Genomic DNA, 12,307 nt, shown 5'->3' with positions numbered 1-12,307 from the left:
TGAGTGGAACGTGCAGTATTTTAGCCCACCTGTGCTACCATGGGGTGTACCTATTCCATATGCCTGCACCCAAATTGGCACCACCACCTACCCTGGGCATCCCACCGGGCTGGGGGGACCCTCCCGCACCCTCTCTGCGCTCCTGTCAAAGGCAAGGGGCAAACTCCCACACAGCAGCTCCCTCACCCCAGTGCTGTGCCCAGGGTCCTTCCGGCATTCCCACTGCCGGGAGAGCTGCACTCTCCTGGCCCCACTCCCTCACGGCAAAGCAAGAGCACTGGGACGGACCCCCCCCGCCGAGCGTCCCCCTCGGACTCTCACCCGCCGGTAGACATCGTCCCGGCTTTCCTCGCCTTTCTGTTGGACGCGCTCCTCCAGAAAGTAGATGCGCAGCTTGAGGCTGAAATTCTCCTTCTTGAGGTCGTTGAGGTGCTGGGAGAGCGTGCGGTACCCGTTAGCCATGGCCGCTCCATGGGGGGGGCATTCCGGCACCCCTCACATGGCGCCGCGGGGACGCAGCCCGAGGCCGTGCCCGCCCGCAGCTCCCACCGCCGGCCCCGACTCCGGCCCGCTCGTGGGGTTTTTTTCGCCTCCGGAGCTATTTGAGGAATCGCCGGAGCGGGACGGGTCGCGACGGGGACTGGCGGTGAAACCCGAGCCCCGGCGGCCCCCGCGCTTCTCGGCCAGGGGGCGGCCGTGGGGGGACGCGGCGGCCGGTGGCAATGACCACTCTCCCGGCCCCCTCCCGCCCTCCGTACCCCACCGCTGCGCCCATCATGTATCCCGCAAGCACCTGGCAGTGCTGGGAGGTCCTGGCACCCCGCGGTCTCACCTGCTCAAAGTCCCGCAGCGTCTGTGTCTGGGCGAGGGGACTCATCTCCAAGTCCCGGAGGAGACACGTTTGCACCAAGGGGCCAGGCTGGGGCTCAGCACCAGGGGGGCCATGGAAGCCCCCCGGCTCAGCTGGAGCAGTGTCCTCGTCACCCTCACCCCACGGCCCGTCTTGAGAAGCTGGGAGGGAGCGAGGGCGAGCAGCAGTTAGACCGGCAAAGCTGCTGCTCCACACACCACCTGCCTCTGAGATGTCACCATGAGGGATGAGGGGACACCTCAGGGCCCAGCGAGCTGCTGGCTGTCCCCTGGGGTGATGCATGCTGCCGGGGTGCTGGAGCATCCCCCTCAGCAGGGCATGGGAGAGTGGGGTATGGTTAAGACTCTTGGGGTGTCTTACCTGCCATGTGGCTGGCTCCTGGGAGCATGGCTGGCCTGTCACTGCTGCAGGGGTCCCTGCAGAGAGGAGCACATGGCCATGTCACACACAGCATCAGGGGTCCAGCCCCCAGGGCCCCCCATGCGCCGCTCAGCTGTTGTGCCAGAGAGGTCAAGGAGGGCTGGAGGGAGGGGATTTTACCAAAGCTCTGTAGGGGAAGGAGGCTGCTGCATCTCCCCCACACTAGGGGCTTTGCAAGCAGGTGGTGGGCACTGGGGTGTCAGCGAAGGTGAGCTCCTGACATCAAATGGTCACAGTAATGCAAAAGTATTTCTAGGGTGCGGGGTGAACTCCAGGCAAGGGATACACCCTTGTGCATCCATGAGGGTACATGGGGGGGAAAGCGGCGTGTGCCTGTGCATGTGTGCACAGGAGCACACGGATATCCCTACACACGGGGGTGCACGTGTGTGCTCTCCACAGCTGCGAGGCATCCTCTCTAAGTGTAAATGCACAAGGCCCTGGGGGCCGTGCAGATGGCGGTGCCCCCCTAGGAGCACTTTAACCCCATTAGCAGCTCTGACAGGGCCACCTGAGCCTCTGCAGCAGCCTCCAGGCAACCAAAGAAGGGGATCTGGGTGCTGGCAGCAAGCAGGGGCTGCTTAAAGCTAAGGCTGGCTGGCTGCTCTCCAAGGGGCCTCATGCCTCCATGCTATCACAGCTCACCACCTCCCCACCGCAGCTACAGTCAGGTTTACTTTCAACTGAGACGCATGAGTCATTTCATGACTTTAAAGAAACAGAAGAAAAAAAAACAAACCACAAATAATAATTTAAAAGAAAAATAAAATCCTTAAAAGGAAAGGAAAAAGAAAAGAAAAAAAGAAAAGAAAAAAGAAAAGAAAAGAAAAGAAAAGAAAAAAGAAAAAAAAGAAAAGAAAAGAATCAGGGCATGTTTTTTCTAGTTTCAGCATGACAGCTTTTTGGTGGGGTCCCATGAGCCACACTGCCCCCAGCACTATGGTGGGTACAGTGCCTTGCCCATATGCATGAGGCTGACCCCCAGTGGACAGTCCGAGCCAGCACATTCATGCGCACAGCCCATAGTAGGGGTCCTAGGCCCATGTCCCCAGAGCCAGGCACGCCACACTAGCACTCTGCAGGCAAGGGACACAGCACTCTCTGCCTGGGAGGGAGCAAGAGGAGGCAGCTACAAGGTGCCACGGCCACTGCAGCAATAACCCATCACAAGGGGAAACTGAGGCGGAATGGCTTTAAACACACCATCACTGGCCAGGCATGGCCCTGCAGATACCATAACCAGCACAATGCCCAGAAGCACAGTTCCCAGGAGCACAGTACCCAACAGGGGAATACCCAGAGGCACAGTATTCAGAGGTGCAGTACACAGAGTCATAATATCCAAAGGCACCCAGAAGTATAATAACCAGAAGCTTGATGCTTGAGGAGACCCAATACCCAGACACACCATATCCGAGAAGGCATGACCTCTAGAGCCAAGATACACAGACTTAAGATGCACAAAGATGCACAGTACTCAAGGAAGCAGAGCACCCAGTGACACAACATTGCAAGGCAGGAGGCAAAATACCCAAAGCAGCACAATATCCAGTGACATTACATCCAAGGAGGCACGACATCCAGAAGTGTAATACCTGGAGACACAACAATCAAGGAGGCATGACAACCAAATGCCTGACACCCGAGGAGATGCCATACCCAGAAGCACAATACCCATAAGACACAGTAGAACACCGAGGAGGTGCAGTACCTGAGGGAGCAACACCTGAGGGAGTGCATTACCAAAGGAGGTACAACACCTGAGGAGATACAACACCTGAAGAGGTGATACTCAGACAAAAGAGCAACCAACTCCCGCTGCTCCACTGCCATGGGGGCTCCTTGGGGCCACCCAGAAGCAGGCCCAGCTCGGTGCCATGACTGGCTGCAGACTCTGGGGTGAACTAGCAGAGCACCCACTTTCCTGCAGCCCATCCACCCAGTCAGCATCCCCCAACAGCAGCACTGGATGCCCCACGCTGGCTGTGCTGGATGGGGGCTCCCCCCTCCCCATCCATGTGACCAACACTGGGAATTTGTTTGCTGTGAATGGGAGGCTGCTGCGGTGCTGCTGGTGCTGCAGGGGGACAAGAGCCCTTTCATGCCAGCCATGCTGCCCTGGAGTGCAGAGCAGAGCCACCAGAACAGCACAGAGCTGGAGGGGGACACAGCCTCTGGGCCCCCCCGCCAGGCAGCACTTCCCACCTCCATGTGCCTTGAAGCCCTGGCATGCGGGCCTGACTCAGAGCAACCACTGACTCACAGCATCTCCATGCCATTGCACCAGGGCCACCACCGGCACCCCAAGGTGCCACTGGGGAGAGGGGAGAATGCAATGGTGCTGTGTGAGGTTGATTGCTGCCCATGGCAGAGCATCCACAAAGCTCCAGCTACCGCTCAGCGCACCAACAGCAACTCACCTCCTGCTGCTGCTGGTTCACCTCCCACAGACAGACAGATGGACGTAGGGATGGATGGAGAGATGGACGTCAGCCCTCAACTCTGTGCTCAGCCACAGCCACTCCAGGTGCCCACAGCTGTTTCCGGGCTGGCAGAGGGACTGCGGTGAGGGCTAGGCAAGGCCAAGGCGAGCGTGGCAGCTCTGTGCTGGGGCTGGGCTGCTGAGCTTGGCACATCCCAGCTCTCTGCTGACTCGGTGGCAAAAATGTTTCAGCTGGGGCTGGGTCCCCCAGAGGGGAGGTGGAGCAGGGGACAGCTGACCAAGACCGTGACGACTGCCTCTGCGCCTGGTGTGTGTGCAGGGCGCACAGCACAAAGCACACAGCACGGGCGTCCAGTGACTGCCTGCACACGGGGCACGTCAACAAGGTCCCCATTGAGCACGGCAGGACGGGGGGAGGCCGGCATTACCCACACTGTGGAGCGGACCGTGCTCCCGCACTGCACCGCACGCGTGGCAGCCAGCACGGCTCTGGGACCCAGCAGCCCTGGCCCGGTGCCGGGACAAACGGTCTGGCTGTCAGCTCGGGGTGGAATTTGGGATGGGCAGAGCCAGAGGAAGAGCAGGGAGGATGCAAGCAGGGCTGAGAGATGGGGCAAACCAAGCTCCTTGTGCCGGCACCTCGAATCACAGCCCTTTCCTCAGGACCTCTCTTGGTCCAGCACCTTTCAGCAAACCCGACCTGCCTGTCACCCTGAGGAGTGCCCAGTGGTGGTGCCGGTACCAGCCTGGCCCTACAGGGGCCGAGCTCCTGCTCGGCACAGCACACGCTGCCCTGGCGCCCCAGGTCCTCACAGCACAGGGCAGAGAACACCCACGTACCCACGGTGCTGAAAGAGGGATCCCAGCTCCTTTCCCTGCCCAGCGCGGGATGCAGCCAGCTGACAGCCTGGCTGGGAGCTGGGCGTCCCACAGCCCCAACGACCCCAGCAGCAGGCGGAGGACACCCACGGCCCAAGGGGCTTGGGGCTTGGGGCTTGGGATGGGCAGTGTCTGGCCCCACACAGCCCCAAGGGAGCACACCCGCATCTCGGGTGTCCTACCACATCAGTCATACCACACTGATGCCGGCTGATAACTGGGCCTCCACCTGCTGAGGCATCGCAGCAGCCAAGCGTGGACACGCAGCCCCCACGGGTGTCCCGACACACGAACATCCCGACCGACCCGCATCACTCACGGACACAAGCATCCACGGATGACACGCGCGCACGGACTCGCTCCTGACCTCCGCCGCGGAGCTCGCATCCTGCCCCGCCGGCCACCGACGCACAGGACCCGGCAGCACCGGGCAGGGCAGCACCGGGCCGAGCACCGGGCCGAGCACCGGGCGGCACCGGGCCGAGCCGGTGGGTCTCCGCAGGCGCTATTGGGCCGCCCCACCGTGCGCCGGGGAGGCGGCTCTGCGGCACCGGCCGGCTCCGCCCGCCGCTGCGTCCCCTCCTCCTCTCTGCCTTCATCCTTCATCCATGCCTGCTTCCCTCCCTCCACCCTTCCCTCGCTTCATCCCTCCCTCCGACCCTTCATTCTCTCTTCATTCTCTATCCCCTTCCCGCTCCCTCCTTCTGCCCTCTATCTTCTCCTGCTCCCTGGCCGGCTGACACAACCATCCCCCTGCTCCAGCCCTCCACTCCCGCCAGTCCCTCTGGGCTAAGCCCAAATGCTTCCTCACCCTTCAGTCGCCCAGGAACCATCCCTGATCCCTCTCTGTTTCCACCCTCCCCCCCCCCCCCAATTCTTCTTTCAACCTCCCAGTCACCCGCAAGACTTCTAATTAACCAAGTTTCCCCATGGCATCCCCAGCCATCCATCCTGATGACACAGTTATCCCCTATAACAGTTACCCAGCCCTTCTTGTCACTCCCTACCACCCTGGTCTTCTTTGGATGCCTCCATGCTAGCCTGACACCCCTAATCCCCTTTTTCACCCCCAGAGCCCCATTAGCCTCCCTCCCACCCCCAGCCCCCCCCCCGGGTACTCTTCCAGCCCCACGACACCCTCAGTTTCTCTCTAACGTTCCATCACTTCCTAGTCATCCACTGGGACATTCCCACAACCCTCGATCTCCCTTGACACCACCATCACCCTAACTCCCCTTTGGACACACAGCATCCCAACCTTACACCCCAAATTTCTTCCATCTTTGCCTCTCCTTTGACACTCCACATCCCAATCCCATTAACTCCAGTCCCATTTGACCCCTCCTAATTCCTTTCCTCGCTTGATGCCCCTCCAGTCCCAGTGCAGCCAGTGCAGCCCACGTGCCCCGGGCACACATTCCACTTGTCCTGCCAGCTTTGGGGTCCCCTGCAACCCAAATGAATGCCTCCATCCGAGCCTGACACCCCCAATCCCTTTCTTCACTCCCAGAGCCCCATAAGCCTCCCCGGGTAACTTTCCAGCCCCACAGCACTGTTGCTTTCTCTCTAATATTCCATCACTTCCCAGTCCTCCACTGGGACGTTGATCCCCCTTGACACGACCATCACCCTAATCCTCCCTTGGACACACACCATCCCAGTCTAACACCCCCAGTTTTCCCCGTCTGTCTCTCCTTTGCCACTCCCCATCCCAACTCCATTAACCCGTTTACTTGGGACATCAGACAAAAGTCTCTGCGGCTGTGTCCAATGGAGGGCCAGGAGTGGGTGCACATGACTGCCGCCACCACCACTCCGCCAGCGCTCGCCGTGTCCCCGCGGGCCCCCAGTGAGGGCAGGGGTGCCGTGGGGCTCTGCCTCTGCTCCCCAGGAGAGGGCACCAGCCGGCAGGGAAAAGCCGGCAAGTATGGCACCGCGCCGGCGCTGGCTTGGCCACGCGTGGGAAAGGGGACACGGACACGGGCGGACGGAGGCGCTGGGCAAATCCAGGCGGTGCTGGAACGGAGAGCAGGGCGTCGGGATGCAGGGTCGGCGGGCGCCCTGGGCAAGGTCTTAATGGTGAATAGAGGCCAGGACCAGCGGCAGAGCTACGCTGCGAGACCATGTCCCAGGCACAGCACATCCAGCAGTTTGGGTGCCTCCACCCCACACCACCCGCGAAGCTGTGGATGGGGATCGCTGTCCCCGTCCCTGTGTCACACAGCCCCGCCGAGGGGCCGTCTTGGGACCCCGCTACAGATTTCACCAGCTGCTGCCCTTGACTTCGTCTCTCACCCTGTGTTGGCTGCCCTGGACTTTCCCCGCTCTGGCGTCACGGTTGTTCCCTGGCTGTGGCTGCAGTGTGCGTAGCACTGGGGTATAGACAATGCCAGTGTATACATCGCACCGTGCATTGCCAGGCTGTACGTAACACACTGGGCTCTCCCACCTTGGCCACACTGCCTGTGGCGAGGGCAGCCATCCCAGTCACCTCTCGGCTGGGTTAACAGCTTCCAGGGCCACCCCAGGTCTCACACAGGGCAGTTTCGTCCACTCCTGCTGCTTGCAGCAAGCATAGACGGAGGAATAGCTTAGTCCCATCTGGATCTTGCTTGGGAATGCTGTGTCCCTGCTGCCCATCCCCAGAACATGGAAAGCAGTGGGCAAGAACAGGCCAGATCCTAGCCCTGCCATGAGCAAGACCTGGGGTCTGTCTGGTCCACCTGTGTGGTGAGAGTTTGGCCCCATGAGTAAGGGGATGTCCTCCATCCCTTGCCATGCACCATGCTGGGCTGTGCCCATTGCCATGGGGTCCCCATGCTGTCCCACATAGAAGGCCAGCACTTTCCCCCACAAGGTCACTGGACGCAGCCACGTGGGTTTTGCCCCATGGAGGGCGTTTGCTGGGTGTCTCCCATGCACCCCACGTCATTGGGAGCCATTGGCCAGGGCTGACCCTGTGCCTCGTGCCCATTATCGGGGCATTGCTCAACAGTGGGCGCGATGTTGGGAGCAGGCGGGGGCCATGGCACTGCCTCAGCCATGTGATGTGTGGTCTGGGGAACCCGTATTCCTGGGCGAGCTGGGAGGCATGGCCGAGCTCACCATGGGATTGGATCAGCCTGCTCCCCTGCCAGTGACACCCCTAGCTTTGGGGAAGCCATCCGCAGTGTCTGCCACCACCGTTCCCCTCTTGCTTTGCAGTGCTGTGATGTGCATGGAAGGGAAACTGACGCAGGGTCGCGGTGGGGTCAGGCTATCCCTGCCCCCCCCCCCCCCCCCCCCCCCCCCCCCCCCCCCCCCCCCCCCCCCCCGACTTCGTGGCGCCCGGGAGCAGCGGGGTCCTGCCTGGACACCCCCCTCCCCTCTCTCTGGGGGGCCCGGCACAGTCCTGCCCCGCTTCCCCCCTGCTCCTCCTCCCTCTCTCCTCCCTCCGGGGAGTGGGGGGGCCCGGGCGGGCTGGGGCGGGGAGGTGAAGGGAAGGAGGTGGGATCATGGAGACGGGACCCAATGAGCCCGAAAAACGTGCCCTGATCGCAGCCCTTTTAGCGCGGCGGACGGACAACAGCAGCCTCCCGGCAGCGTGCGGAGAGAGTCGGCGCCCCCTGCCCGCCTCATCCCGGCCGGTCCCGGTCCCCATCATGGCGCTGGGAAAGTTGCAGAAGGTGCTGATCAGCGACAGCCTGGACCCCTGCTGCCGGGAGATCCTGCAGGCGGGCGGCCTCCGGGTACAGGAGAAGCCCGGTCTGAGCAAGGAGGAGCTGCTGCGGGAGATCCGGGTGAGTGCGGCAGGGCTGCACGCACGGAGGGATGAGTGTTGTGGGGGGCGCAGCGGGCCTGGCTGCCCCGGGTGGCAGCAGACCCCCCGCGATCGGCTGGGCTGGTCCCCGCCTCCCGTCTGATGCAAGAGCCCGGCCGGTTTCGCACGGCGGATCGCAGCCCCCTGCAGAGGCTGTCCCCAACCCGCGACCACCCCGGTACCACCAGAGGTGCCGGTCCCACCCGCTGTGTCTGTTCCCCCAGGACTGCGATGGGCTCATCGTCCGCTCGGCCACCAAAGTCACGGCCGACGTGCTGGAAGCGGCAGAGAGGCTGCAGGTGGTGGGCAGAGCAGGTACCGGCGTGGACAATGTCGATGTGGAGGCGGCCACCAGGAAGGGGGTCCTGGTCATGAAGTAAGAATAGGAGCACGGGGGCATCCCTGACTGTGCCCCTGGGGGAAGAGCAGAGGCTTCATCAGGGTGCCCTCCCCACCCATGCACACCTCCCCCCCCCCCGGCACCATCCTGGGGATCTCCATCCTCATGGGGTGCAGAGAGCCATCAGCCCGGGGGTGACACACCAATGACACTGCTCTCCATCCCCAGCACACCCACTGGAAATAGCCTCAGTGCCGCCGAGCTCACCTGCGGGATGATCTTGTCCTTGGCCAGGTGAGTGCAGGGCAAGATGGGGGGACAGACGCAGACCGCATGGCCCCTGCCCCTGCTCTAACTGCAGCTTCCCTTTTAGGCAGATCCCGCAGGCAGCTGCCTCCATGAAGGAGGGCAAGTGGGACCGTAAGAAGGTAGGAGACAGGCACAGCAGCCCAGGCAGGACTGGGTGGCTGGTGCCTGCGTGGGGTGTGCTCTCTCACTCTCTACTTTGCACCTCAGTACATGGGCATGGAGCTGAACGGGAAGACACTGGGTGTGCTGGGGCTGGGGCGCATCGGCAGGGAGGTGGCCACCCGCATGCAGGCTTTTGGCATGAAGGTAAGGAGCTGGGGCAGGGAGGAGCAATGGAGAGCATGGCCTCCCACTGTGCTAGACTGCAGGAGCGAGCACCCACTCTGTCTCAGACCATAGGCTATGACCCCATCATCACCCCTGAAACCTCGGCCACCTTCGGCGTGGAACAACTGCCACTGGAGCAGATCTGGCCCCGCTGCGACTTCATCACGGTGCACACGCCGCTGCTGCCCTCCACCACAGGTACGGGGCAGCTGCCAGCACAGGGGGGTTGGGGAGAGCCGGCAGCCCCCTTGCTCACAGCACTCCCTCTGCAGGGCTCCTGAACGACAGCACCTTCGCCAAGTGCCGCCGCGGGGTGCAGGTGGTGAACTGCGCCCGCGGTGGAATTGTGGACGAGGGTGCGCTGCTGCGGGCGCTGCGGTCGGGGCAGTGCGGTGGAGCCGCCCTCGATGTCTTCACGCAGGTGAGGAGCGCTGGGAGGCCCCCCGAGTTTGGCTTTGTCTCAGCATCGCCTTAACTCTGCCCAAGCCAGGCGGGGGCAGCTCAGCAAACCCTGCAGGCGCAGCTTCCCCCCTGTCTCCCCCTGGGAGAGCCTAGTGCCCCCCGCCTGATCCCAGGTGGGTGCTGGGAGCTCATGGTGTGATGGGACTGTGTTGGCAGGAGCCTCCGAAGGATCGTGACCTGGTGAACCATCCCAATGTCATCTGCTGCCCGCACCTGGGGGCCAGCACGCGGGAGGCACAGAGCCGCTGTGGCAAGGAGATCGCCATGCAGATTGTGGACATGGCCACAGGGAAGGGCCTGGCTGGCATAGTGAGTTCCCTGCCAGACACCTGACCTCCGTGCCTCAGTTTCCCCATCTGTAAAACATGGATGCACTGGGAGGAACCACATGGACTCCCTGGTGGGTTCTCATGGCTCTCCCTGCTCTTCCTTGCAGGTCAACGGCCAGGCTCTCAGCAAGGCTTTTGCACCCCAGACTAAGCCCTGGATTGCCCTGGCCAGGGCCCTGGGCAAAGTGCTGCGCACAGCCAGCAAGCAAGCACAGGGCAACGTGCAGGTCTGCACCCTAGGTGAGGCTGTGCCCCATGTCTGAGTGCAGGGACTCTGATGGGTGGGCAGTGTTGCAGGGTGTGCAGGGACCCACTGGGCTGGGTGAATGGGAAGAAGGACGGGAGAGCAGCCAGGAGAAGGGATGAACACAGGGTGGTTGATGATGACATGGGAGTGTGGTGGGAGGATGGGAACATAGCGGTATGGACAGTGCATGGATGAATGGGTGCATGGATTGGTGCATGGATGAGAGTAGGGATGGATGGATGGATGGGTGGGTGGAAGGACCAGCCCCAGGCTCACCGCTCCAGCATGGGGCTGACTTCTCTGCTGCTTGCCCATTCACACCCTGCTTCCTCCCTGTGCCCCAGGAACACCTCTGCGGGAGGCTGGGAGCTACCTGATGCCTGCCGTGACTGCTGGCATGCTGGCTGGAGGCGTGCAGAAGGAGGTGACCCTGGTGAATGCCCTGCTGCTGGCCCAGGAGGCTGGACTAAAGGTGCATAGACACCCTGGGCTCCTCACATCAGCCTGACACTCCCAGACCCTTTCCTTCCAAGTGGCATGAACCTGGGGTTACCCCTTGGGGCTGCTAAAGTGGCTGCTAATCCCCTTGGGGATGCCTCCTGCACCCTACCTTGCCCAGGAGCTGGGCACTGAGCAGCCACATGTCTTCAGCAGGTCACGACCACACACAGCGACGTAGCCCCTGAGCCTGACAGCAGTGCTGGATTACTGCAGGTGTCCCTGCAGGGTACCCCACACCAGGTAGCAGGGATGGTGCAGGGCAGCACCCCGGTGCTGCGGGAGCTCAATGGGGCCACCTTCAAGCAGCCAGCCCCACTGGCTGGCCCCATCCTCATCTACAGAGCCAAAGCCTCTGAGCTCAGTCTTCTGTCCACACTTGCTGGTGAGTCCCCACATTGGCCCTGAGCTGAGAGGGGCAAGCTGGGGGGGGGCAAGCTGGGGGGGGCAAGCTGGGAGGGGCAAGCTGGGAGGGGCAAGCTGGGGGGGAACCCACATCTGCCTTGAAGCTGAGCCCCTGCAGCAGCAGGGAGGGACAGATGTTGCTGGAGAGACTGGATGGGGGCAGGGGGTTGGGGGCTGTGGGGCAAAGGACTTGGGGGGGGAAGAAATGGCATTGTGGGTGTTGGGGTAAGCAGAGCCCGGCTACCCACTGGGTGCTGGGGCGGTGGGGCAGCATGCAGTCCCTAACCCCTCTCCTCCTCTGCAGGGCTGCTGGGGAAGGTGGGGGTCCAGCTCCAGTCCTACCACAGCTCCAGCACCGTGGCAGGGGAGCAGTGGAATGTCATGGGGCTCTCAGCTCCGCTGTCTGACCTTGGCGAGCTGAAGTCACGTGTCACAGAGGTGTTCCAGCTCCACCTGTAGGCCCTGACTGCTGGAAAGGGCTCTCCCCCTGGCCACAACACCTGGACCACCCCCTGCAGCTGGGGGAGCGTCACACCCAGCCACTCCTGGCCCCCATGTTGGGCTTGGTGTGGCCCCATGCTCAATAAAGGGTCCAGAAGGAAAGAGCATGTGATGCCTTGTCTGTGCAGTCCCTTGACCTTGACCCCAGACTTCCCGCCCCAACCTCCCTCCCTCCAGACCCCAGTGCCCCACTCTGCTGTTTGCTCAAGGGTGCAAAGGTCCCTGCGGCTGCTGCAGCCCCGCTGAGGTCCCTCCCATCTGGTCACAGTCCTGTGCTGTGACATGGCCCAGAGAGCAGGCAGTGCTCCATGGGGGGCTGAGCTCTCCCGTGAGCCCCCACATCAGCTGCCTCCTCCAGCCCCCTGAGTTTTCCTGTGGGGATGTTCCCATTTACCTACGTCATGAGGAAAATGGCATCTGACCACCCCCAAACTGGAGACTGGGGAGCTGGGCTTTACTTGGCTCCCCAGAATGTCA

The 12,307-nt window shown here is 62.4% G+C and overlaps 1 protein-coding gene across 2 annotated transcripts; it reads left to right on the top strand.

The window, feature by feature from the left end:
- Positions 1-8,185: 8,185 nt before the first annotated feature.
- PHGDH (phosphoglycerate dehydrogenase) lies at positions 8,186-11,932 on the top strand. 2 transcript variants are annotated; one of them, XM_057411217.1, is made up of 12 exons: positions 8,186-8,392; positions 8,637-8,788; positions 8,981-9,046; positions 9,126-9,180; positions 9,269-9,367; positions 9,454-9,586; positions 9,661-9,809; positions 10,007-10,159; positions 10,287-10,419; positions 10,771-10,898; positions 11,078-11,309; positions 11,634-11,932. In XM_057411217.1, the coding sequence occupies exons 1-12, from the start codon at positions 8,255-8,257 to the stop codon at positions 11,786-11,788; spliced, it is 1,593 nt and encodes a 530-aa protein (XP_057267200.1). In that variant the 5' UTR covers positions 8,186-8,254; the 3' UTR covers positions 11,789-11,932. The 2 variants fall into 2 exon arrangements, with proteins under 2 accessions (XP_057267200.1, XP_057267199.1); XM_057411216.1 differs by having other exon boundaries at positions 8,199-8,392; positions 11,081-11,309.
- Positions 11,933-12,307: the final 375 nt, after the last annotated feature.

Source organism: Pezoporus wallicus, unplaced genomic scaffold, assembly GCF_028554395.1.
Source record: "Pezoporus wallicus isolate ANWC-B61680 ecotype Strahan unplaced genomic scaffold, APGP_CSIRO_Pwel_v1 contig_8779, whole genome shotgun sequence".
Lineage (NCBI taxonomy): Eukaryota > Metazoa > Chordata > Aves > Psittaciformes > Psittacidae > Pezoporus > Pezoporus wallicus.
This window is presented reverse-complemented; position numbering and strand designations above follow the sequence as displayed.

Excerpts from the sequence above, each read along its gene's own strand:
- PHGDH (XM_057411217.1), top strand. The coding sequence starts at position 8,255 with ATGGCGCTGGGAAAGTTGCAGAAGGTGCTGATCAGCGACAGCCTGGAC. Across the intron at positions 9,368-9,453 it reads TGCAGGCTTTTGGCATGAAG|ACCATAGGCTATGACCCCAT; the intron begins GTAAGGAGCTGG and ends ACTCTGTCTCAG. Across the intron at positions 10,899-11,077 it reads CCCAGGAGGCTGGACTAAAG|CAGGTCACGACCACACACAG; the intron begins GTGCATAGACAC and ends ACATGTCTTCAG.